The sequence below is a fragment of the Clinocottus analis genome, unplaced genomic scaffold, assembly GCF_023055335.1.
Source record: "Clinocottus analis isolate CAN_PGR_092001 unplaced genomic scaffold, fCliAna1.0.p SCAF_21, whole genome shotgun sequence".
Taxonomy (NCBI): Eukaryota; Metazoa; Chordata; class Actinopteri; order Perciformes; family Cottidae; genus Clinocottus; species Clinocottus analis.
Genome location: NW_027175943.1, coordinates 11,079,269 through 11,106,654, shown reverse-complemented (window position 1 = coordinate 11,106,654; position 27,386 = coordinate 11,079,269). Strand labels below are relative to the sequence as shown.

Genomic DNA, 27,386 nt, shown 5'->3' with positions numbered 1-27,386 from the left:
ATTTCTTTCAAGTTTGGCAGACATCTGATCACGTTTCTTGCTCTGTCAAACTTATTTTTTAGAAATGTCATCTTGTTTATAGAACTTGGGGAGTTCAGTGTCATCAATATTAAACCCACTTCTAAAATAGCCACTTGTAGAGGAGAGAATTGCTGAAGGTTTTAAACTGAATTAGAATGAACAGGATCACCCACAAACAAACTGTTCTGAACCATAATTAATATCCTATTGTTTCTGGGGATTTCTTGTGACACACCCCAATTTCTGACGACATGCCATTGTGACAGTAGCGTCAATAGAGGAAGTGTTGTGGGACAAAAACAAATCTTCGGCGTGTATCTACATTACTGGTCACAGATTGAAGAAGTGAAACTTGCAACCACCATCTCCTCCCAAAAACTCTCTTCTACTAATATATATATATATATGTATATATATATATATATATATATATATATATATATATATATATATATATATATATATATATATATATATATATAATGTTGTATGTAGGTGTAGAAGACTGAGCAGAGATGCACGACTTTCCAAATACCTCAGAGGGGCATGACAGAGCTGAGGGACTAGAGCACATGTTGACCATCACCAGTGAAACACATGCATGCACAAGCACATTATACACACACGCACGCACGCACGCTCTCTCTCTCTCTCTCTCTCACACACACACACACACACACACACACACACACACACACACACACACACACACACACACACACACACACACAAAAAGCACAGTGGCTCAGGTACTGGGCTTTTTCATCACTTCAAAGGCAATCGTTGGAGACTAGAGCACAGCATGCTAGAAATCTTGGATTCGTTTGAGGAAGACAATGTTAAAAGAGTGAGAGCGGCATTCAAAACAATCAAGGTTTCAGGCGGTTTGTGTGTTTCTGCAAAACCCAGTTGAATGGCAGATCCTGAGTGGCACTGTGTCAACTATGCACATCTGTGTCATCTTACAGAACCATCAACCTTAATACTTTGAGGCTACAGTGAAGTTGTGACCCGGAGGACCACTCTGGAGGTTCTTTTGATGAATATTAACTCTGATGTATGGCATTTGACCGGATATGCCATTTTAAAATATGTTATATATATATTTATAGATATATATGTTCGTGCAAACCCTCTGACCTTTCTCGGTCAGCTGAAGTGGATACATGCTGTAATCTGAGCCCCTTTTGTGCAGAATGCTGTGTTTAATTACCCACACATCACATTTTCCATTAGGTTCAAATCTGTGAGACGTGAAGCTAATCTTGAATATGTCACTCAGTATAAACGAGTACAGCCATTATGTTCCACATGGGCTTTTTGTTTCCCCTCACCCCCTGCTCAAACACATGGACAAACAAGCACATGGACGCTGGTGGGAAGATGACGACAGTACATGTCGTCCCCAATCGGGTTCCTTGCTCTAACACGTCATGATTACACCCTAGCAACCTGAGGCTGATCGGGTCACGGGGGTGTTGCAGCGCAACTGGGGTTTGCAGGCACACAAGTCAGAATCAAGATTTTTTTTGGATTAGTCCTTAAAAGCCATGCAATCAATCTCATGATTATGGAGACGGCGGTGTTGAGGGTGGCAAGATCACCCACAGCGGTTTCTTCTCTGCTTCCTGGATGGGGATCAGGGGTCCGGAGCGGGAGCTGAGGTTGGAGTCGGAGGTTCTGACCGAGGCTGAGCCCAGCTGCTCTGGGGAGCAGCTCCCATCCTGGAAGTCCCCCCTCTGGAGGCCTCTGATCGTGGTGGGCTGAATGGGCTCCTCCACCGACGACGTCCAACTCAGCTCCTTTTCCTGCTCCCCTTCTCCTTCATCTTCCTCCTCCTCCTCCTCTTCTTCCAAGCCGGGGGCGCGGTGGAGCTTGGCCCGAGTCCCCTCAACCAAAGGCTGCACAGGAGGGAGGGCGTCCTCCAGCTGCAGGCTCTGGACACGTCTGTGGAGAGGAACCCTGTCCTGCCCAGTGTCCTTCCCTGGGAGACTGGGCTCTGTCTGAGTTGACCTGTCCAATGTTGCTGGTCTGGGGCTCGGCGTCATGGACACTGGGTTTCCTATGTGGCCATTGGCATTGGTCACAATGCTGTCTGACAGTTGGAGTTGGCTAGAGATAGTTCAAAGGGTGATGTCAACACGGAAGAGTCATACAAATTACACATTATATGAACACAAGCAGCCTTCTGAACAGACTAGTGGGCCTCTGATGTAGCAACAATATGGCTATTCATGAAGGGAAATAAGTGATGGCCACTCATCATCCCTGCTGTTTTTCTGATCCCTTAAGTTTTTGGTCCAGTACCTGGTAGCAGAGTGGCGGACCCCATCAATGGTTGAGCTGGAGGAAAGTCTTTTGCTGCCCGTGCATCCATCAGAGCAGCACACTTGGTTCAGCACTCGAGCAGCAGCTGGGTTCACTGGGTGCAACAAAAGATTGTTAATTAAGATGTTTGATTGACGTCAATTGATTGTTATCGCTGTGTAAAACTGCACTGGCACGTGTCCACCATATAGAGTAGGGTTTGTATTTTGAAATGTTTTGATACTGTCACAGATGCCCTAATTTCAAAACCCACACGATAACAATACTTTATTTGTCATTTGCTTGTACAAATCAAAAAATGTAACCCTATGCCAGGAATGTTGAAGTGAAATACATAAGGCACTACACTATTTCTAATTATGATGTTAAGTTCAGATTAAAATCAGTGAGTGCTGCATGTGACACTCTTTCAGAGAACCAACAGTGAAAATGACCCTCAACTTTATGTAGTGATGGGTCAGGTGGTGAACTTCTCTCTCAAGCTCTCTTCTTTTAATCTTCACCCAACTACAACCATCACTTTTTCATGTGAACAACAGAGTGTATACTACTAGAGCAATTACCTTCAGAGAGATAGTGCCTCGCCTGTTTCTAAAAATACCTTCAATAATACCTTCAATAGCAGACATTCAGAACAGGTAAACACACAAGTCTGGACATCACATTGTTTGATCTAGTTCAGTTGAATCACACTGAGTCCTTTAGATAAAGATAATGGTTTCTGTACAAAATCAAAAATGGACTACTAAATCAAAGCGTCACCTTGAGATTAGACGATGCAAGGTCTGTTCATCCCATTTACACAATCACACTGAGCACACAAGGCAACGCGAAGAGCAAAACTTAATAGTTGTAGGTTTCTTTGCTGCCAAAAGTCCATTTTACAATTTTGGACATGACTGTTTTTGCATATGCAAAGAAAAAGTGTGTGAACCATAGACTGGATATTGGACGTGAACATTGGTTTGCAGACTGCCATTTTCAAGCCTAGAGTTTGGCAATTTTGCCGTCTTTATCTCGAATTACGGCCGTCACTATGTTTTTTTTGCAACCAATGGCTGCAGCGACTTGTCAATCACAGTAACCCGCCTTAAAGCATCCCCTGCTATATGGTACGTTTGACTCTAAATGGATCATAATTTACTAAATGAACACCATCACCATAAGCTGTATTGAAGAAGACTTGAAACTAGAGATTGAGACATAAACTTATGTTTACTGTGGGAATAAATCAAGAGAGAAGTAGAGTCATTTTTTCATAGACCTCTCTACTATCTGACTTCTTTTTGAAACGGTAGGGGTTGCCCCGCTGGACAGCAGAGAAAATGCAAGTTTCTGCTTCACTTAGCAGAACCCGAGGTTGCTACCTGGTGAAAACACCGGGCGATGTTCTACCCCCCAATGTACTGTGAGCATATGAAGATCACTCACCTGCAATGAGCTGCTGTTTCAGTAACGGTAAGAGCTGATCATGGAGGCGGATCCTGCGCAGTGCATCCGCCAGCGAGGACTTCAGAAGCGTGATCTCATCATCCTGCGCCTGCAGACGCACCTCCATCATGGAAGCTCGGTCTGGGTCAGTGCTGCCGTCTGCCGACGCATCGTCTATAAAAAGAGACCATAAAAAAGGTGGAATGAGCCAAACTAACTAACCAGGATCACATCAACAAAACCACTTCCGTAAAAAGCTAGAAACTTTGAGCAGCATCTTGACAACCAGCAACAAGCTTAAAGTTTAACACGAGTATAGTGATCATGTTTGTTCAGTTTGTTGGAGCACTCTGTTTCTAATCTCAAATTATGTGTGTAATTACACACGTACATTTATAAGTGTTGACGCAACACTAATCACAATTACATTTGTCGCCTATATTTTAATCGAATGTGTAAAATTTGCCTGATATTCCGATGGAAATAAAAAGGAAAACAGTAGATGAGTACATGCAAACAATTCTGTAATAACGCACAATAGGTAAAAGAAATGTTTTGCTTCTGAAGTCACCCTTGTGTCATTTCTGTGTGTGCTGACTTGAATCTTTGTTAGAACCAATTTCACAGTGATGACATTTCTGCAATGTAAGGACATTTTGGCAGGTCCTCACTGTTAAGCTTAAGTTCGGGTTAAGGTTAGGTTTGGTTAGGGCCGTGGCCCTCCAAAAAGTTGAAGTTAGGTCTTTAGTTGTGATGGTTTAGGTAATGGGCTAGCGAGTGCATTTTGTCGATGGTCCTCACAAGTTTAGAAAGACCAACACGTGTGTGTTTTCTGGCACACTGGCTGAAGGAGAGGGGATCCCAGCTGCTTGGAGCTTGGAGCATTGTACTTAACAGAGGAGTGTCAGGAGCGCTCTCAAAGACCCCATTGTGTGTGTGGATTGGGGCTACAGTTCAGGAGTGTGTTTGTGAGTGCATATGAGGCACACAGCTGGTTCTGGTCCAAAAATGTGTGCACATGTGCGTGTGTGTGGAACGCCTCCTTCTGTTCTTGTGTCACTGGGCGGAACAAAGCTGTGCATAGTGACCATCAGGATATTTTCCTGCTCCAGCTCAACTCAGCTGTGTTGATGAGTTTTCATGAATACTCAACCACTCGATACTTGCTTAGCCATTTTAAGTTTTGTTTTTGCACTGCAGGCCAATAAAGCACCGGCGTTAATTGACCGAGAAGTTCCCAGAAAAGTTTCCTACTCGCTCAGTAATAAGTAGGTAAGAGGTCTCAGACACCACTCCTCTCTGCACAAATCCTTTAAAGCCCGCTCCATTTAGTTTGAGCAAAGGCTAACACTTGAGACCAAGAACCTGGAATAACACTGTGCCTTCGTAGTCGGAAGGGAAGACCAAGTCATACTTTGCACTTCACTTTAGATCTGCATGACGTAAATTACAACAATTTTTCGCAGGGACCCCTTTGGAGGATATTAGATTCCTGATTGGCTTCTAATGTGAAACATCTGCAGCAAACATTTGTTCTTACGGACTGTGGAGATAACGCCGCTGACATGTTACATGCTCAAACTCAATCAATAGGTCATTCAGCAATATCTATCTTGATACCATGCATACCAGCAGCAAAAACAAAATTGAAATAAAAGTATGTGTTCAATAATTGTATACACTACTCATTTTATTTAACTTTACTAGACAAAAATTTACAAATATTTTTTTCACAGCAGTGATCGTGACTGAATCTGAACTAACCCTTTAAAAAAAATTCACCAAATAACACTAACTCATCGATGGAGGCAGCGGTAGAACAACAACCAGTTAATATAACTGGTTGAGAAGGAGTCTTGTGGCTTTAAAGAGAACATAGACGATGGCTTCAGCTCCCCATCAGAGAGGCAGTCGGACAGCAAGGTAAAGGAGGAAGAAATAGCGTATCTTTAAACGGAGTGATGTTTTTAGGTGTCTAAGATACATCTTTAACAGTAGATTGCTTTGCTCATATGCTGGTACTCCTGTGTGTTTCTACAATCTACTGTAGGTACTTGAAGTACCTCATACAAGCCCACTTCAAAACATCCAAACTATCTCTTTAATTGAGGCCATTTGGCTTAACTGAAACCAGTAATGTTTCAACTTAAAATTCAGTGGACTAAGAGCAAGAGTGAATGATGCTGGGGTACGAACCTAAGACCCTTCAGGCTTCTAGTGGCCCTTTCTATTTATCCAAACAAAGTTAATCCTGCTGACACAGAAGGATGTGTCACTTAACAACACTGGAAGGTTTTATGAGGTGGTGTGACCAGAAATAAGCTGACAAACAATAAAAGCCATCAGCTGTGACTGCAACTGGACATCATTTGTAGTAATAAATCCCACAAGGCTCGGAGGGAATCAGTGGAAGGAGATGACCACAACCTCACTACCATCACGTAACATATAACGTCTTGAAGTTAGTGTGTTAGCTTGTCACCACAAAGAGAAAGGCCCAGATTTAATCAGCGTGTTTAATTTGTGCTCTAAACATGACTCATCACTACGAAACAAAAAGGTCCTTGAACTGCAATATATGGAACTCCTCGAACCCGAGTCTGCACTTGCAATCTTTACTGCTTCCCTGGAAATTTCATCAGGCTGCTTTTAACAACATGTAAATGATCTGCTCATTCATCAGTGCTTTGTCTCCACTATCCTACCGGCTAAGTAGTCTATAGCGGCGGAGGAAGAGCGGGGTGAGCTAGCTAGCTAGAATGATTTTTAGTTCAAAATGATACCTTTAATTCTGCAGAATGGACAACTAATTATGACTTTAAAACTATAATATAGGTTTTTAATCACTTCCTGCTTGCAAAATATCGGCTTAATCATTTCAAAAATTATATTACATACATTTGAAGATAATATGTATTATTCCTCGATACAGTAATTATAAACCTTCTTATATACTGTATACTCATATGAAGTCTTTAGTGAATATAAAGCAGAAAGTAAACATTCCCTTTGATATCTGTAGATGTGACGCAACCTGGATCCAGACAGTTTGGTATCCGTCATCACCAGGAGTGTCTTTGCCAACCGAGTGATGTAAAAACAGTTGCGGCCTCGTGGAGGTTTTGGCACACCAGAGTCATGATTCACTGTGGCCCTTGAAGACATTTTCCTCTGGTGTAACCGTTTCACTGGAACAGGCATTTCATCATCAGCGCTGTTGTGAAAGGCCTGGAGCTGCTCCAGCTGTGCAGTGGAGGAAACGTTCCCTCCACAATAAAAGTCTTCTTGGAAACGCTGCGCACTAATTAGCGTTCAGAATAATATGAGTGGAACATGGCTCGAGGAGTAACATTTGAGACAAGCTCTGGAGTGATCACATGATCAGTACGCCATGCGTAAAAGATAAACCCTGTTTCTTCTTGTAAAATAATCCTTACATCCTTACAGGGGTGAGAAGATGTGTTTTTTTGCAAAAATCTAATTTTAAGTTTTAAAAACATCTGCTTCTGTCTGACTTTGAATGAAATCATTTTCTTTAGGGAAGAGGGGGTTACAGGCTCTTCCCCTCGCTCCAGTGGAGATGATGGGGAAATGGAGAATTATGACTAAGCTAACATTCCTAACGGAGAACATTCAATTCAAATCAGTTTATTTTGTAAAACCCCAAATCAGAAATTTGCCTCTAAGGGCTTTACAATATGTACACATATACAACATCCCTGTCAGGACCTAAGACCGGATCAAGAAAAAGCTCCAAAAATAAAAAAATGCCTTTCATGGGAAAAAAAAAGGAAGAAACCTTCAGAAGAGAACATGCCCCACGCTGCAGTGTGTAAAAAACCTGTAACAATGCTGATAAAAAAACAGCCCGACTGTGGCTCAGTGGTGAGCAGGATCGTCCTTCAATCAGAGAATTGGTGGTTCGATCCCCGGCGCCACGAGCCCATGTCGATGTGTCCTTGAGCAAGACACTTAACCCTAAAATTGCTCCCGTAGCTGTGCCTACAGTGTATGAATGCTTGACAATACTGATGTGGCACCTTGCATGGTGGTTCCTCCCATCAGTGTGTGAATGGGTGAATGATGTCATGTAGTGTTAAAGTGCTTTTGGATGACTAGAAAAGCGCAATACAAATACAGGTCCATTTACCATTACCATTTTCAGTCAGTGAAATATATACATACTTTTTATAAATCACAGAAATTTGATTTTAGACTAAACCGAGAGAAAAGCTTGACTTTTCCTGCAAGATTTGCTCATCTTTCATTACAAAAAGTTGCAAAATATAATGTCTGGTAATCATGTAGCCAGAATTCTTCCTCCTCTCAATTGGTTGGGTTGCCTCCTCCTCCTCTGTGCTCACAACCGTTAGCTTGCACAAGGCAGAAACAGAATTCCCTCATCTCTCCCGGTGGATACATTTCTAACGTGGTATATGAAAGGTGAATCGTTCATCATTATAAGCCATGCAGCTGGAGCTGCATCAGCTGGCTGCAGAGTTCAGAATTAGCAGGAGAATGTTAACTTAAAACATTGTCCTTCCTTCCTTCCTGCTGCTGTGACCTACATGCAACTTGTATTAAAATGATTGAAATGGAAAATGCCGCCACTGTCACGACAATAACTTGATGTCACATTGCGGTTGAGTCGAAGCAACAACGGAAAGACACCTCAACTTATCATTAATCTGCTCAAATTTAAGTCAGACTGATGAGGAGAGCAGCTCTCCTCTTGCTTGATGCATCTACAGAGAGTTCACGCTCCCTCCCCGACCTGTCAGAGTAAAAGCCTGCAGAAAGATGTCTGGCCGGCGGCCAGTGTAGAAAAGAGGAAGTGTTTGATGAAGTGAAATAAGCAACAAATTGGGAACGTCAAGGGAGACCACTGCAGCTGCAGGTTTTACAGAACACGACTGAAGAACAGATACTGTTGGGTTTGGGTTCAGGGTTAGGACTGTGTGGTTTACTACAGCCAGGGCCACTCGAAACTTGAAAGCTAGTTCAGGATCTGTGCAAAAACCACAGCCCGTATTTAAGAAGTGGACGTAGTCATAGGGGCGGTTTGTGGACTGCGTTCATGAAGCCTAGAGTTGAGCGACTTTGCTGTGGCCATCTTGGATTACAACCGTCGCCATGTTGTTTTTATGCAACTGATTAATCAAAGTTATGGTAGCAGCTGCAACCTGTCAATCAGTCAGCCCGCCCTAAAGCATACTCACCTTTATGGTCTGTTCAACCATCATTTACTAAATGAACATCATGCTGTATTGAGGAAGACTTGAAAACTATAGATTGAGACATAAACTCATGTTTACAATGTTTACTGAGGGAATAAATCAAGAGAGAGAATTAGAGTCATTTATATAGACTTCTATACAACCAGAGGAGTCGCTCCCTGCTGGTCAGTAGAGAGAATGCAAGTTTTAAGACACTTGCACATGAACTGGACTTTGGTAATAACATTCATATGAATAAAAAAGAAAGCTAACATGGTAAATTGGCTGATTGTTAATCTCCACAGCACTAACCTAGTGCAGTAACTGAGTCACATGTTGCACACCACTGTAACCACTCTTTTACAAATTGCTGTTAAGCTACAGTCAATGAACATTTTAACAGTAAAGTAAATATAATATTGCTTTGGAAATGTTGTAAATATTATCAATATCATGAGCAGTTAGATATGGAGTAAGAGTTTGCACACGCAAAGCATTTACAGGAATGTAACTGAGAAGCTGGTGTGTCTTTAAATGATGGGCGAGAAGCCCACTCTGGGCCCTTTGCAGACTTTAGAAGAGCGTGGCTGGAGCTTTTATGGCCATCCTAAACCCTCATCTCTAAACACTACCTGGTGATAAACAATTAAAACATTCCGAACCCTCCTTTTGTGAGGCCGTCGCTGAAAACATAGATGAAAAAAAAAAGGCTGAGAAAAGCAGAAACACATGCTGAATGCTAACTTCCCACTGAGGGCCTCCTCCTTCTTTTCTGAGGGAAAAGAAAAGAGCCGACATCAGTCAGTGAGGAGCATCAAAGCGCAAACCTCATTAGCAGATAAACAAGTTTCCCTTTAGAAAGCCGGATGAACCCATTCAACACTCAGACAGTGATGGATGAGCTGTATTGCAGCAGGCCTTCCTCCAGACACCATGTTCTCTCTTCTTCTGGAGTCGTGTTGCATTCAGCCATCACAGACAGCAAATAAAGCCTTTGTACAATATGAGTGAAAAGGTATTCAGAAGCATAATGCGTATAGAACCCTATCCTATATTGTTATCAATTACGATACCCTCTAGAAAATGTTGTATAAAAAGGGTTTGCGTATAATATAAAAGGTGTGAATGAAGGGAAACATACAATGTTCATTTTCAGGATTGTATCAGAGTATGTTTACATACTTTGATGATCCCAAAAAATCTGCCCATGGCATAGAATTTTGCTTTCTTTTTTTTTTACAGTAGAACTTTTAATTTCCTGCATGCAATTTTTGGTGCAAACATCTTTATTTCTGTAAAGGAAAACCCACAATTCAAAATATATACTGTATGTAATGCAGTAAAGCTCTCTGACTTTCTGTATTGCTTTCCAAAATTCATTCTCCTGTCGATCAACTTCTCTCATCTTGTCTGAGTGTTGGTCAAGATGTATTTCGTTGATTAGTTTTTTTATGCTGAATGACTTATTTCTCAGAAACCTTTCGACACATCGGTAAACACAATAGTTAAAGCGGTGCTTTTGTGTACATCTTTGAGAAAAAAAAACTCTGTTGAAATCAACTATTAGTCACCAAACAGAATGCATGTTCGTCTACTAAGAATATATTTCCTCATAATTTCCCAATCTGTGCTGAATCAACACCAGAGTGGACAGGAACTGAATATAGTTGTTATCGCGTCCACCATTGGTTTGTAGAGTGCTGTTTTGAAGCCTCAGTTTTATTATTATTTTGTAAACGTCTGGACTTAAATAACGTTTATGTGTTTCAGCAAGACGCCTGCTCATATACACAATTTCCTGTACATTTAAAGCGTATTTGTGTGTTCTGAGAAATTGAGACTAAAGTCCCATTATTTTGGGGGAAATAAATCTACGAGAGTAAACTCGTAATCTAATGAGAATGCAGTCATATCATTTAAAGCAAAATAAAAATCTTTCCTATTACGCCAAAACCAACAGAAACCCTTTCTGATAGAGGCAGACATCTCACAATTGTGTGGTTTATTGACCATTAACATTTTAACTTTACTTTTACTAAAGCGCAGTCTAGATCCACTTTATCATAAACGTTAAAGGCAGTAGTGTTAAATCTCAACTTAATATTTAATCAGGAGGAGAGGGTCAGCTGCTGAAATTATAAGCACTTGTTGTAGAAAGTTGTTCTTGTCAGATCTTTAAACATTCTTTTAAATTTATAATTAAACTACATTAGAGCCCATTTTACATTGTTGTCCGTCCCACAACTGAACCACCAGCAAACAGATGTCTGCCCTGGGGTCTCCATGTGGGTGTCGCCTCAATGACGTACTTAATATCTCAAACCTTCTGGTTTGGTACTTCCCTAAATGTTGACTGGTTATGGGGGTTCTTTCTGGAGGCTCTGAGGGATACAAGTCCATTCCAGCATCTTCAAAAGAGATCGTATATCAGTCTCACCATCTTCTGCTTGGCTTGAGGTTCTTGTGAGCTGCAACTTCGTTCCACACTCATCAATGTTAAATCACTCCTGGAGTCTGGACAGAAACCAAGCTTTTGGGGCTGAACTCCCACCAGCTGGCTCCGGCTTAAGAGACCTCTGAGAGTCTGCGATGAACACACAAACACCGTGCTGAAGAGCATTTACGTCTATCTGCCACACCCAGCCCGATAAAGATACTGCAGGCTGGAGACCGGCCAAGAACACATTTAACATTCACTCTGGTGTTCACATGCAGCACGGCAGGAACGAGAAGACGATACTCACCTACAAAGTTGTGGAATCCATGTTGTGCAGTCTGCAACTTGTATATTTATACACACATGGTTTAACAGTACAAACGGAGCCAACTCCGTTTGTTTAGGTATGGGATGAAAAACACCAGAAAACCTTGATAGGTGGGCCCGGGGTTTAGATTAGTTTTCATCAATTATAAAAAGATGTAGCCACAAGACACCAAACACTTCCTACATATGAAGCTTTAAGGCCCTGAGGGAACATTAAGAGCATTTTAAAAAGAGCCTATAGTCATTGAATGTGGTGCAGTCAGCGAAACCTACAGGACAGGTTGCCATCGCATTTATACACGTGAGGATGAAGTCGTTCCATTTTGGACCCTGAAGCTCACGAGGCGGTCATGATCTCGACAGGATGACCTTCTTTGAGCATCATGATCTTGCAATCGGACACCTTGGGAGTGCTTGTTTTGCAGTTCTAAATAAATGTGCCAGTATCAAATTTATGGACAGTGACAGTGAAGTTTAGTGCAAGACCAAGAAGCCTGGAGCTAGAGTTATTGGAGTAGCCCTAATCGAATTAATTCATCGCAAATGTGTTTGATATTTACCTGAATCTGAATGTTTTAGAAGTAGTTACTACAGCCATGATGAACTGGACAGTGTAGAACATGCAACTGGTCAGCTATTGTCCCTTACAAGATAGTTACTATGGTCACTGTGGCCTGGTTACAAATCATACAACTTCTCTATGAAGAGACACGAAAAATGTCCTAAAAGGAGACAAACGTTTGCTTTACATTCTGCCACAATATAAAACACACTAGCAACGCAACCATGCGAACATGAGAATTACATGTAATGTGGTGTCACCCATTGGTGCGTGCGTGTGTGTGTGTGTGTGTGTGTGTGTGTGTGTGTGTGTGTGTGTCTGCGTGGAGGGTGAAGCCGTCGCCATCTTGGTTTTTTGGAACCAGGAGTGAAACGAGAGGGTGGAGCTAAGTAGAACTAAAGTTTTAAAACAAAAACACAGAAAACCCCCGGTGGTATGACCTGTCAATCACAGTAGCACAGTATATATATATATATATATATATATATATATATATATATATATATATATTAAGGGCCTTATCAAGGAGCCCAGGCTCCTCCAGTTGAGAGACAGTCACTCTTGAGGTGTGACACAATTTATAGATTTTCTACTATGTCTCACACTGAAATATCTGGGCACTATCATACCATCACATCTGCTAAGTTCGCTACAGGAAGGGACACTAAACAGGAAGTGGGAGCTTTCCCTCCAAAAAGCAAACTGTTTATTTCGGAATTTGCCCTCAAGGGGAAAAAAAATTAATCGTCTGCAACCAGCTGGGGTCCGTCTGCAAGTCCTGCTCAACACACATATTAAACACCACTCTGCTGATACATGGACAGCTTCAAGAAGTGCACATAGCATATAATAAATGCCTGTGAGTTCTGTTTCTGTGCAGTCTATCTTGAGAAAAACTCTTTTTTACAGAGTCCATGTTGCATTTATGGTGAGGCCATGATGGCAGTTAGGTGGCACCACACCCACTCCTGCTGAAAAAGAGCTTTTTTAAAGGATCTCTCCTTGGCAGTGGGATCCTATATTTAGCAGACTGGTTTCATACATGGACTAGATGAATAGAGTGTTTTATTGTCTGGTTTTACTGTAGTAGCTAGTGGTAAGGTGACGGTTAAATACAATAATATAATAAATGGTTTTTGAAGGGCCAACGCTCAAATGTCGAAATAAGAATGGCACGTGTCTCTTCACATCTTTTAGAAGTCAATGATTGACAGTCCTTTTAATACACAGCACACTACAAATATATCCGCATTTCAGACGGTGTTGCTGTGTGCTGCTATAAGTCTACTTAATGCTGCATAATGTAGCTGAATATTAATGAATATGAAATAACAAACATCCCTCCATCTTAGACCAAATACAGAATTTAGACCTCTGTAATTGGTAAAAGCATTTGTAGGAAACAGATGCAACAGTTGGCCTAAACCACAACAAAGGAATACAGAGATGCACAGAGTGTCCTCCAATAAACAATCTGTTTTTTTATTTTTTTATTATACTGATCAAATCAAATGAATGAACGTCCCGAGATCAGAAGACAACTCTGTTCATGTGGATTCAGGTCAGACACCACAGACACAGAGCACACCAGCATGTACGCTCTGCACACAGGACTGCTTTCCCGCTTTATTTGCATTTCTGGTTTTCCTGTTTTCACTTTTTGGGTTACATGCCAAGACTGCGGGTGACTCATAGCCGTTTGGCAACTGCTCAGGGGAAGCAGGAATTTGATCTTCGTTAAATTTACACCAAACCGCACTGGAATTTTGATGAATATTTAGACCTAGAACTACCATCAACCTGTACGAAGGCTCGTAATGCCATACTTTGTTTGGTTTGTTTGCTCTGAAGAACTCGATGTGCTAGTTTCCATTGAAGGTGATGACGTACAACATTCCTGATCAGAATTTAGCAACATGCAGAAGAAGTGACAGGAAATGATACATGCAAATCAAACATGGTAGACAAGACATATTGCATCTTCTTGGCTGCAACAAGCACTTTGTGTTTGGACTGTTTTGCCTGTAAAATGGCCAAATGGCCAAATCAAGCTCCTGACACATTTTTTGTTCCAGGCAAAACAGAGAGAACTTTTGTTTTGGTCCCGATTCACATTTATTTTTGTAAGTAAGCCAATTTACAAAACTGATCTGTACTACTATGTTTTTAGGGGTTTTAGCTAAACCCAGTAATGAGGCTCTGATATGACCGACAGTCCTGTTCCATGGCCTGTATCCTCACACAACAACTGATGAATTTGGCTTAAGTAACAAAAGGAAAAGATCATCGTTTGGGTTTAAATAACTACGGAAGTGCCGTTGATAAAGTACACGAGTTACGTTGACTTCTCATGTCAGCGGCCTCCTGGCTAAAAGATGGCGGTCTGTTGGAGCTATCTACCCCCTCTCCCGCACGTCTTTGTGTGCTTTTTCTTTCTTGTTTGTGATTACGTGCATAACATACACACAATTTTTGTGGGATACCTACGAGTTATGTTGTATTTCTTTCCAGAGGTATAGCTACACATTCGGGATGAGACCAGCCTGGCCTGTTGGAGGGGTCATGGGAGTTTGGCCATTCAGTCTACATGCGTTTTGTAGACTTGAAGGAGGCTTAGGACTTCGTCCCCCCCAGGCAGTCCTGGTGGTCCGTATTCATTGCTGCGAGCCATCTGGTTCTCGTTCAACTAAAAGTGAGAGCTGTTTCCGTATCCTCAGAACAAAGTCCAACATGACGGTCACGGCTCCCTCAGGACGTACCGATTTGCTGACGAGCGGGTAGCGGCTGCGTCGAGGAAAAGGTGGATTCTAGCCTCCTGATTTGGGTTGAGCTAATGAAACAGATCAGTTCACCAAAACACATACTTTGCTGTTGAATCACAACTCCTACAAGAAAGTGTGAGCCCTCAGGAGTTTGGTGTTATTCACATGAGAAGCCACAAGTATCCAATGATCCTAAAAAAGAAAAACAGCATAAGAACTGGATTCCAAAGCTGGAAATACAAATCCTCCATTTGATTTTCACTCTTTGAAAGGTCATTCCAGGTCTTGTGGGCGGTTGGCTGCCTGACAGCTGCACAGCCACACACTCTTGGACTGATGGGAGTCTTGAGTTGAGTCTCTGTGCGCCGTTACACAGTCTTTCTTGTCCAACTGGTCGGTGTGCCAGTTTTCAAATATTTCTCTTTTCGTCCAGCTTGATGAGAGCCAGATATAGGGCAGAAGCAGCAGATATAATTAGCTTAGCATGCCCTCCAGTTTTACTTTTTATCCATTTAAATCTGTTTGTCATTTGGGTTACTGCAGCTTCTCAACATCAGAGTCCCAAAAATGAAAGATACAGCCTTAATTTGTATGCAACGTGTGCCAAAATGTCAGTCTTGAAACGTATCTCCTGTCGCAGTTTGTGAGAATGTTTCATGTGAGTGTCACATGAAACAATCTCACAGTGTCCACCCACCCATTCTCTCTACAAAATGCCCTCAGCCACCTACAGACGCCGCTTGTCTCGAAAAGCAGCGCTCGCTGCTCTGTGCTCTCGTCTTTGATCGTGACGCTTTGCCTCCGCTCAACATCCTGTACGCGACTGCACTGAGATCTGAGGTTTCATCTGAGAAGTGAAACTTAGAGCAGCTTCATATCTGGGAAACGAGGCCACAGAGTAGACTGTGACCGGAGCAAAAAAACACCCCCTGTTGGGGTTCAGGGCCAAAATGTCCCAATTAAAACTACAATGTTTGATCTTACGGCCATCGCAACATCAAACCAAACATTTTACTGTACCAGGCTTTCTTGATTGTAGTTTTTACTCATTCCACCAGATGTTTTCCCTATGAGGCAAATACATATTGTATATTTTAACAACAGATGCATTATGCAAACAAACTGGTATTTAAAGGGGAACCAGTCTGAAAGTGAGTGAGTATTTAGTATGGCCGACATCAGTTAAAATGGAAAATAATATTAATATAGAGTATTTTTTCTGAAAACTGCAAAAAAAATAAAATGTGTCAAAATCAGTGTTGTTGCTCAGTATTGATACATCGTGACCCGGAAAAAATAAATCCCCCCAGCATTCAGTTTTCAGAAAATATTTCAATTTTCAATTTTCAACAGCGACATTACGTAGAAATTGCAATTTACAATTTTGAAAATTTGTCAATCTTTGGTCGTTCTTATTAGTACTGGTACTGATTAAAACATTTAACTAAATCATTATATTTTGTAGGCCCTAAAAAAATGTGTAAAGAGTAAAAACATTAATTACGGCTAAATAACTCTGTAATGAAAAGGTGTCATCCTATTTTAGCTCTTTGTTTTGGTTTCCCAGCTAACAACTCAGCTCTCAGACTGGTTTCCAGCAGCAGCTGTTTTCAGGGACAAAGCTCTGATAATCCCTGTTCTCTACCTGCTCAGCAGCAAACAGCAGACAGACCAGCTGGCGGCCGTAGAGGCAGATATTGGCTGCGGTCGAATAGTCCTTTTTGGTTAGGAAGGTTCTAACTGAGTGAAATGAGCCGGAAGTACCTAAGGGGCCGCGATGATAAGCGCTGGTCGAATTCTAAATGCAAAGGAAAGGAGCTTCAATGCTTCCTTCAGCTCCTTCAGCATAGGACACACTGGACCTGCTTTTATAAAAGGAAAGGAGTAAATGTCGCCCCACAATTCCTTGGGGCGGCAACATTTAAAGTGACGCACCATTTGGCCCTTCACAAGAACAAACGATAATGACCGACAAACGCAGATCATGTAAAAAAACGTGAGCATAACTTGGAAATACTTTCTATAATCTGTTAAACCAGCTGGCAAACTATGAACGTTACATTGCTGTTGCTGAAAACTGTTGCAAAGTGATCACACTTCTATAAAGTGATCAAACTGCTGTAAAGTGATCATAGTGCTGTAAAGTGATCAAACTGTTGTAAAGTGATCAAACTGCTGTAAAGTGATCATAGTGCTGTAAAGTGATCAAACTGTTGTAAAGTGATCAAACTGCTGTAAAGTGATACAACTGCTGTAAACTGATCAAACTGCTGTAAAGTGATCAAACTGCTGTAAAGTGTTGTACTGCAGACTCAGCCTTCATTCTTTTATTTTACTTTAGCTGCAGAAGCTTTGATAAAAGAATTAAACTGGACGATCTCTTCAGTCTGAGTCATGTTTCTGAGTATTATCTTTTGAATCAACTATTTTGTCACAGTTTAGTAGCTTTGTAAAAATATCTTGGTTTCACTTTCATATTCTTCTTTAATTTCTAATCCAAAGTCGTTAGTAAAGTAATACTTTGAACCGGTTGGTTATCTCGTTAATAAAGTAATACTTTGAACCTGGTTGTTATGTGTCATCATCAAACAACACTTTAACAATACAAGGACGAAGTATTTAAGATGATCTTTTTTTATAGTCCATCTTTGGAATATTGTAGTTTCACCGCTGCAGACCGTCATCACTAACATCCGCCTGCTGTCGCGCGATATCTAAGTCACATAGTGAAAGCGGAGTCGAATTTACTAAACACCGTTGTCTTTTCCAAACTGCTCATGAATTCTCCCATCCATCTTTCCTTGATACTGTGACATTTTCCACAGAGGTCAAGGAAAAGTGGTTAGGTTGAGACGTAAGGAGGTCACTTTTTGGACTCTTCGACTGCAGCCATTGTTCTCCTGGGTTGGTGGAGACCAAAACCAGAGCTGCGAGAGAGAGCAAGTTTTATTTTATTAAAGTCCAACAGTTGTAGTGTTTCTTTCTCTTTTTCAGAAGACACAAGTCAGACTCCTATGTAACAGATGTTGGAGCGCCCCACCAGCTCCATGTCAAAGTCTTTGCATTCGATCACTCTCTCTCCTCCATTCCATTTTTTTTTTGATTATCTATGATTTTTTTTTCCAAGCCTCTTTTATTTTCATTTAATTTTTATTTTTATGTGGTTGTCATCCTGTTCTGTATCTGTGCTGTTTGTGCTGCTGCCTCCAGGTCATCGTTGTAAATGAGAATTGGTTCTTAACAGATTTTACCTGGTTAAATAAAGTTTAAATAAAAAAATAAAATAAAAGCACACACACAGACACACACGGTTGGTGCTAGCTTCCGTAAACACACGTCATATTTTACTTTTACAAAAAAGACAATTGGATATATTATAAATACATATTCATCTGGACTTTAAGAAAAAGATTTCTGTGAAACCTGAAACCTTAAACATCGATCATTCTCATTCTCCGCCTAACCCTTTGATCAAGTGGAGCCGCCACGCTTCCTCATGGAATCCTTCAGTAGCGAGAGATTCAAAGGCAGCCAATGTGCTGCGCATGCTAATGCCCCAACCCTGTCTTAGGACAAAAGCCTCTAGAAGTATCTGTCACAGAGCCATAGAAGCCGGTAGACGATCAAAGCGCTGGCAGCGGGTCAACATGCTGTCGTTGACTGTCATATCTGGCTAAGGCAGACAAACATGATGCAAGACCATGCTGGCTCTGCATACAGATAACAAAACAAAACAGGGAGCTCGTCTGTTGACTCCTGATGGAACATAAATCTGTGCAGCACGATGATCTCACTGGTTGAAGAGCGTCGGGGTTTAGTTACTGATTTAATAACCAGAGAGCATTTCTCTCCGGGGGACTGAGCTTAAATCCATGATGAGTTGTGTGTTTTGTTTTTTTTGTTCCTGAATTATACATTTGCAAAAGAGTCACGCAAAAAAGACGCAGGCTGAGAATCATTTGAATTACTTATTAGCAGAAATTGGCAGATTTCAAAATCTGTAATGTTCTATCTATCTATAATCAAAAGAAAAAACAACGAAAACAAGTGTGAATCCAACTGGAAAAAAAAATGTGTTTGTGCCACAACCAAGACAACATTTCTCCATCCAGACTGCAGAGAAGAGGCAGTATTACAACATCCTAGGAATAACTCTGAAAGAGCTGCCATCTGCTGATGCAACTTCCTGCTGGTCTCGGCACAGCTTGCTCTCTGTCCCCAATGCATTCGTTATCCCCAAGGAAAAAGGACATCATTACAGGATAAGTCTGCGTTAATAAAACATGGTTCTTTTACGTTTCATTATCATCACTGCCTGCTACAACAAGGTTGCTTTTTGAGTGACAGTGCTGTCCCACAATACAATGCACAAAGAAACACCAAATCGCTGCAGCTGCAGTTGGTGGTGAAACAAAAATGCAAAACAAATAAACAAATAAACAGAAAACATTGTGTTCAGTCTTAGTGAAGTGTGACAAGCAGTGGCATTCCAGAGCAGCAATATGACTGACATCTAGCACGTACACTGCATAATTTCATCTTGGCACTAAACCACAAAGCATACACTGGTTTCTCACAAACTGTAAAAGCACTAACAATTACTAAATATAGAAGAGACTGTAAACTATGGATTGTGGAATTGGAACACTGCCGACGTTGTATGCAAGGAATTGGTTGACCGCTTGAAGAGGAAATTATAGAAGATGTAAGTTGGTAGTTTATATGTTGGTAGTATATGCATAGCAAAATGCAACTGGGACACTGTATCAGTCTCTGGTATACCTGTAGTTCTTTTCTAGGGAAAATCTAGCTGAACCTTCAGGAAGTGGTGCATTCTAGCTTCTGGTTTGCAAGAGATACAGGGAGCAAGGCGGTTAAATGAAACAGTAAGAGTTGTCAGTTACTGGCAACAAAATCTGGGCCTTTGCTATCAGTGGCACAAACTGAATAAGAAAAAAAGACAGCAGACAGCAAAACGTCCACCTCAAAAAATAAAATATATATATATAATAAAATAAAAGCAGGTGTTTAAATGTAATATTTTCTTTATTAAGCTGACATAACTGCATAGTATCTGAATTAATCAAATATTATGCAACTAAAAATGGCAACCACATTTATAACTTAGTGTCGAGCCCTTATGCATAGACAGATTATGTATGCGTGCACTGTTTATGTATGTGTGTACATGTGTTGTTTATGTACGTACAGTACAGTTATGTATACATGTACTGTTTATGTTTGTATGTACATGTATTGTTTATGTATGTACCGTTATGAATGTGTATGTACATGTATTGTTTATGTACATATAGTTATGTATGGATGAACAGCTTATGTGTGTATGTACATGTATTGTTTAAGTACATAGAGTTATGTATACATATACTGTTTATGTGTGTATGTACATGTATTGTTTATGTACGTACAGGTATGTATGTGTATTTACGTGTATTGTGTATGTACAGTTATGTATATATGTGGCTGTACAGAGCAGTTTACAGGCTCCCTCTCTTGTTGCTACACTGTTAGACAGCCGGCTAATAAACTGCATTTTCAAAAGCATTGAATTCACGGCAGCTGAGCGGTGGAGTTGGTTACCCCGACACAATGTTCCACCTGCTTAAGGTCAAGGTTAATTCATATGAACTTTGCCTTTTGCGCCACCTGTCATCCCATCATGCCCTTACTATATTTATGTCCCTTACAGGCCACCATGGACTTTCCAGAGACCTGAAAATGCTAGTACGTGTTTACTGGTAATAGTTATATCTAAACTACTTAGAATGTGTGTGAACTTTCAGTAGTGTATCCACTACAACTACATCTGTACCGGCATACAATCATTGTATCGGCTTTCTGCATGTCCCACATGATATGGATGGAGAAGCCTATTGATTGTTGGTGTCTTCTTGTTGTTGGAGCGTCACAAACTACAACAATGAGGCGTTCACATCATCTGACCCGTGATGTGGCGCGAGGCGGTCAGCTGACGGTGACACACAGGAAGGCGCAGATGCAAGACTGACTGTACTACTTTCAAAGTCACTAAATCCCCCTCATTATGAAGCGTGAGTGCAAGATAATTACTATCAAAAACAGACATCCTTATCGAGCAGCGTGGCAGCTTCACACCGTTGCTCTCGTCCATCCCCCCTCCAGCAGCGTCTGGTTTGATATTTACTGTTCCCCTGAGCCTCGCCGCCCCGCCCATTTACAAGGCATGTAAACACACATGAGGTGAGACAGCAGGGCCCACAGATGTGCAACCAACATCTGCATTGTGCAACAGTCTTTATAGCTCCTTGAAAGCAAACGGCATTGTGGGAGATCCAGAGGAGATAGAACTGACTTGCAAAAAGTTAACTTGACTTTGAGCAAAGTGTGCTAATTTGTTATTACAATTTTACCTACTTGTGCATCAAGATTGAAAGCCTGTTCAAACATATTGTACAATGCTAATTATTATATGTTTACACTCACACCATATAGTGTACGTTCCATATAGTCTCTGCTAGGGCCCCATAAAGCCTTGAGGGCCACAACCTCAACTTGAAAGTTTTAACAAAGACAACAATTTCACAGAGTTCATTTACTCTGCTGCCATGTGCAAGACTGATAGGACAAAAAAAAAAAAACACGCACACACACACACACACACACACACACAAAATAAAAAGTTACTGTCACGTCTCAAATATATCCTGACCCCGCGTGCCAAAATAAAGACAGCTGTTTGAATGCAAGGCTGAACATCACGCGCTCCATGAGACGAGCTAGTGGCAGAACAAAGTACCGGCAGCAGCCGCAACAAGCACACCTACACAAGCGCTGCTGTCATCTTGCAACACAGCGTGGCCACATCATTATTTGAATATATATGTATGTTCACATATGGCAAAATAATTTTTAAAAAAGCCCTTAAAATGTCCACATTGGAGCCGTGCGCCCGTATCCCTCTCTGCTCCTCTTCCACAAAAAGGCATCAAGGAATGCGGCAGGAAGCACCGCGAGACAACTGTACAACTTTGACATTAAAGCTGCTTAAAGAGAAAATGCACAGCCAAACGACTCTGACATTTTCTAGATATATATATATATATATTTTACAGTTTTTTATAATGCTACACGACATGTTTCCCGACGCATGTACAGCAGAACAACACCTATTGCCGATGTTGTAATATTTTGTCAGCGTTTCCTCCATATCCATAAGCATGTGAGCGATACCCGAAAGCTCACTCAAGTTTCCACATTGCATGTTTTGTCAGTCAAACTCGCGATACAGAAACACACACGTTTTCTTGGCTGCTTCACTCACCCAAGCTGTTTGTAGAGGAATCCATAACACGGCGTATAACTTGTGGGAAGTTTATTTAGAGGTAAAGCTGGACTGAGGTGTGTTTTCCATGCTGAGAGGAGTGTCAGAAGTCACACTCTGGGGACTTTTGTGTCAAACCCACCGCTTCAGCGGCGAGGAGGCCGGAAACGTGGCTAGTTTTCCTGCAAATAAAGCGCTAAGGTTTATACAAGAATATACAAAACATTAAAACACATTCCTAAATAAAGTACATTTTATATTATAGTATATATTTACGTGTATGGCAGTACATAAGATAACGAATTAAAACAACAAACACCTCGCAATCTGAGATATTCAAAGTGTCCACCGGAAGTCACTTACCTCATTGAGGCTAGCTTCATGCTAGTCGCGGGAAGTCGCTGATGAAGAGATGCGTTGTGAATGTCAAAAGTTGCATCTATTAGCTTTATGTAACAGTTGTTGTGTCCGCAGATGTAACGTGACAAGAGAACGCAGGATACAAGTTTCAACACAACATTTTCAGGCTACACCTTAGCGCCTATCAAATAAAAGCTGCGAGTTTTGCTTGTTAGCCATTTGCCGCCACCACGCGGCGGGGTTGTGTAGTGTAGAACCGTGTAACGCATTCGTAACGACCAGAAATACGGTAATAAATATGCATTCTGTGTTTTATTTAACATGCGTTTGCATACATGTTGTTTTAAAAGTGTAGCAAACATTTGCTCCTCTTTTGATTTCAGCTAAATTAACACTGAGTGCCTCAAAATATCATTGAGCAATACAGGTGCCAAAACACCTTCATGACTGTTGACTGTTGATGACCCTTTGAGGAATGTGGTGCAAAATTCAACAGCACAAAAAGCGTGTCTACTGTACAGAACCATACAGTCTATTGTACAGAACAGGGGTGGCGGAACCATTGTTTGCGCGAATGTGTCTGTTGTTGTGGGGGAAATGATGCCTGTAGGACCGGAAGTTCTGCCGGCTTTACATCATGGAGGCGTCCACGGGAGGTTGATTTCTGAAGGAGACCTAAGTTTTCGTGCGTTCGTCAGCATTAATGGTGAGTTCAAGAGTTAAAAAGAGCGAGTCGAAATATCTTCGTCTAAAATGTACACTGGTAAAGTATTAGCGAATATCTTGTCTTAATGATAATTCCTCACCCCCCCCCCTCCTCTTCTCATATAATAACGTTTATGAATAAAGCAGATGCAAGTACATTAACAATAATAATAATATTTCATTATAGTACATTTTAAACAGCTGAACGAGAGAATCACAACCAAATGACTTGGCTTTAGTTGTTGTCACTGCTGCAGTAAACTCTGATGTCTTGAGTTACTAGAGGACTTGTGTGCATCCTGCCTCTGCAGTTCTGTTCCCTTGAGGTCTGTGTCATGGCTTCAGCATGAAGAGTGCCCGCTGCCTGCTCCAGCTGCAGTGTCTGAGGCCGGTTGGCCAGTCAGCCAGGTCTGCTTCGCAGTATGGTGCTTTGCTCCAGTCAGCCTCCTCCAGGCACCCCAACACGCTCTGCGGCACCAAGCACCAGGTGAACTTTAACCTCCACTCATTGAACCAGACGCATTCAACGATGTTCGCATTATAATCAAAGGCACAATAAGACAAATAAGAGTGACTCAGACTCAAAGAGGAGACTTCAGTCCTCGACACAGTCCTCGCACAAAGCTGAATTTATCACAATACAATCCCAGCCTTTTTCTTCTCGCCAAACAACTGTAGGTGCTAAGACGTTTCCACGGCAGCCCAGCATGCGCCAAAGGTCGACCTGTACCTGCAGAGTTCATCAACGATGACGACAAGAAGGGGGACAAGTCCGTGGTCGCCAAAGACGATCTGTTTGAGCGGGTGGCTCGAAAGGTGAAAACTAAGGCTACGTTCAACAAGGTGGTGGACGTCTTCATCAAGGGGGACGTGAGGCGACGGGGTCACGTGGAGTTCATCTACGCCGCTTTGAAGAAGATGCCGGAGTTTGGCGTGGAGAGGGACCTGGCTGTCTACAACAAACTGCTGGAAGTCTTCCCTAAAGAGGTGTTTGTGCCCAGGAACTTTATCCAGCGGATGTTTAACCACTATCCCCGGCAGCAGGAGTGTGGAGTGCAAATACTGGAGCAGATGGAAAACTACGGTGGGTGTCTGTTCGCGGGGTGCAGTCAGCTCATGGAATCCCTGAAATGCATTTGTCTAAATGATTGTGTTTCAGGTATCATGCCCAACGTGGAGACCAAAGTCCAGCTGGTCCAGATCTTTGGGGAGAAGAGCCACCCCATAAGGAAGTACCAGCGCCTCATGTACTGGTTCCCCAGATTCAAGCACATAAACCCCTTCCCTGTCCCCGAGCATCTGCCTGAAGACCCAGTGGACCTGGCTCGCTTCAGCCTGACCCGCATCGCTCATGACCGGGACGCCAAAGTCACCGTCCACCAGGTACGGCGTGCGCTTCAGATTAGTGAAATAAACTGCTGTACCTTCTCTCAGACAACGAGATGGTTAGACGGGCATTGCTCACATGTCTGCGTGTGAAGTACAGAGCTGGAGTCAGGCCTAGCTTAGCATTAAGCTAGCCCTGACTCAAGCTATTGCATGACTTGCAAAGTTGGTGAGCACAGCAGGTTTTGGTCTATGTGAAACTACAGCGGCAATGGGCGCTGTAGGTTTTCATTCTTTCTTCTTATGTCATTTTTCAAATATTTTAGCTATTATCTTTTCTGGCTGAAAAACATCCAGCCGTTAGTTAGTCCCTGTCTGTGTCCATAGCTCACTACTCGACAGGTCTCGGTCTGTCAAACTGGTGAACGCAGCAGTCAACGGCAGTCCGGAGCTTGTGCAAAATGATGTTTGTTTATGGCCATATGAAATAGAAATACATGTTACATAGTTTGCCTTTCTGGCTATATCCATTTTCTTTTTGTTTTATTTTTTTTTTCTTTGCGTTCTCTTTACTTCATTGTCACCAATAACTAAATTAGTCTTGATGATGTCATATTTTTCTCTCTCTCTTCTTTAGCTGGCCTGTACAGACATTACAGAGAGCGGAGAGGAGATCACACTTCCACATATAGTAGGTATGGAAAGTGTTTGTTTGTTTCATGACATGGTTTATAGTGGAGTTGTGTCCTCGACTGGTCTAGTAATTGGATATAAGAAGAGGTCTGAGGCTAACATTGTGTATACTGCTGTGGCTTGACAGAAATATTTCACATATTGTCCTCTTTGAGTAATAATTGCAGTCAAGGGTTTTCACTGAAAAAGAAACCAGAAAAACCATGGCAATGCTCATTGTCTTTGTTTTCCTTCCTTCCTTCCTGTGTTGACACCAGGTGTCCAGAGCCCCAGCCAGGTGGAGCTGCTGGCCCAGCATAACCCGAGCAGGCCAGTGTTTGTTGAGGGCCCATTCCCTTTGTGGCTGAGGAAGAAGTGTGTATACTACTACGTTTTAAGGGCTGACCCTATACCTCTCGACGAGAAGGTAGGAAACCGATATTTAAGATTGTTATTCATCAACGAATCCGGTGCTCCTGATCTTTACAGGAGCACAAGAAAACGTTGACGTTCCTACAGCTGTAACTTTATTCTCCCCTCCTCGCTCCTGTGCCCAGGTCGAGGAGCCCTTTGATCCAGAGAGGTGTTTTGACTATCCTCTACAGCTGGAACTGGATTTGGACCGTGACTTCGGGGACGAAGAGAACTACGACGTAGAAGACCGTAAGACACCAAAGCTGTCAAATACATTTCTGTGATTATTCCAAGTGGGATAGAACGCCCAGGAGATCTCTTGCTGAGGGTGTAATGCAGCTGTTGTGTGTCTCACATCCAGTGGATGAGGGTGCGGTCTTCGCCATGTGTATGGTTGGCCAGGGAGACCAGGCCGTCCTTAACCAGTGGATCTCCGGCCTCCAGGAGAACAATCCCATCCTGGGTCAGGTCCCCACTCTGTTCCGGCTGGACCCTGGGCCCCGGGAGCTGCAGGGGCCGGCTGAGACAGATTCAGCCCACCACCACGGTCCAGAACCAGAGACCCAGACAGAGGAGAGACATCCTCAAGAAGAACCTGAATTAACAGTGGAGGAAGAGCAGAGGACAAGCCAGAGGATGAAACAGTGAACAGCAGTTCTGTGTGCTTCAGGCTGACGGTAGACTGTACCATGAGGGGGAGGGGCTACTAGTTTAGCACAACTCAGCAGAACCAGAGGACTCTGACTAATGCTAGTAAACTAATAAAATAATTTAAAAACTGTGCACTTCCTAATTTTTGTCTTTCAAAAATGTTTGAGTCAACATTAAGCTCGTCTCAAAAAATACTTTTGTTTGAAATTTTTGTAATCAATTGTGTTCTTGTAATTTTATGCCTCTAATAGTGTAATAGCATTAGGATGCAAGTACAATAAAGAGCTATTTACTTTTAATTCTCAAGAATATTATGATATTTGAATGTGGAAAATAAATAACCTAAATAAAAATGTAAATGTAAAAAGCAAGTCATACAACCAAAACAATAAAACATGGACTCTTTCATGAACTCTCCATTACCAAAAATGGGGGCATTCTTTTGATCAATGTGCACGTGAACATAATGGGCAATATCAAGGTCAGTAAAAATGATTGGGGCATGTTTATGTTTGCCCCAATAAATGCAATATATTGGGGCAATATAAACAATTTATTGTGAGATGGACCAAAAAAATGATTACTGGAACAGACTACCACTAGAGTTTGCAAGATATATCTGAGGGGTTGTGATAATTTACATGAGAGGAAAGAGGAAAAATGCACATTTCTAGGACACAAAATATTTTTACTTCCTTAAATCTTTGCATCTTCTAATTAATTCATTGTTAATACTGTTTCAGTTCAGCGAGTGGGAAGCAGTTCACAACTACTTAGTTTGGGAACCACTGATCTAAAGTTTTAGAATATATATATATGTGTGTGTGTGTGTGTGTGTGTGTGTATATATATA

The 27,386-nt window shown here is 41.8% G+C and overlaps 2 protein-coding genes across 3 annotated transcripts in view; one reads left to right on the top strand and one right to left on the bottom strand.

The window, feature by feature from the left end:
* Window positions 1–22,972, bottom strand: part of eml3 (EMAP like 3) — a 44,748-nt gene extending 21,776 nt beyond the window's left edge. The window contains exons 1-5 of one of the 2 annotated variants that reach the window (XM_068587204.1): window positions 22,769–22,972; window positions 22,406–22,587; window positions 3,781–3,954; window positions 2,329–2,443; window positions 1,630–2,133 (exon numbers count right to left, since the gene is read on the bottom strand). In XM_068587204.1, the coding sequence (XP_068443305.1) occupies window positions 1,630–2,133; window positions 2,329–2,443; window positions 3,781–3,954; window positions 22,406–22,430 (818 nt within the window). In that variant the 5' untranslated portion in view covers window positions 22,431–22,587; window positions 22,769–22,972. The remainder of the gene's footprint in view (window positions 1–1,629; window positions 2,134–2,328; window positions 2,444–3,780; window positions 3,955–22,405; window positions 22,588–22,768) is intronic. The other variant, XM_068587205.1, reaches the window with a different exon arrangement.
* Window positions 22,973–23,390: 418 nt separating this feature from the next.
* ecsit (ECSIT signaling integrator) lies at window positions 23,391–26,928 on the top strand. Its single transcript, XM_068587887.1, has 8 exons — window positions 23,391–23,471; window positions 23,782–23,957; window positions 24,149–24,554; window positions 24,630–24,853; window positions 25,434–25,491; window positions 25,747–25,895; window positions 26,026–26,131; window positions 26,244–26,928. Exons 2-8 carry the CDS (start codon window positions 23,817–23,819, stop codon window positions 26,528–26,530), a joined length of 1,371 nt encoding a protein of 456 aa, XP_068443988.1. The 5' UTR covers window positions 23,391–23,471; window positions 23,782–23,816; the 3' UTR covers window positions 26,531–26,928.
* Window positions 26,929–27,386: the final 458 nt, after the last annotated feature.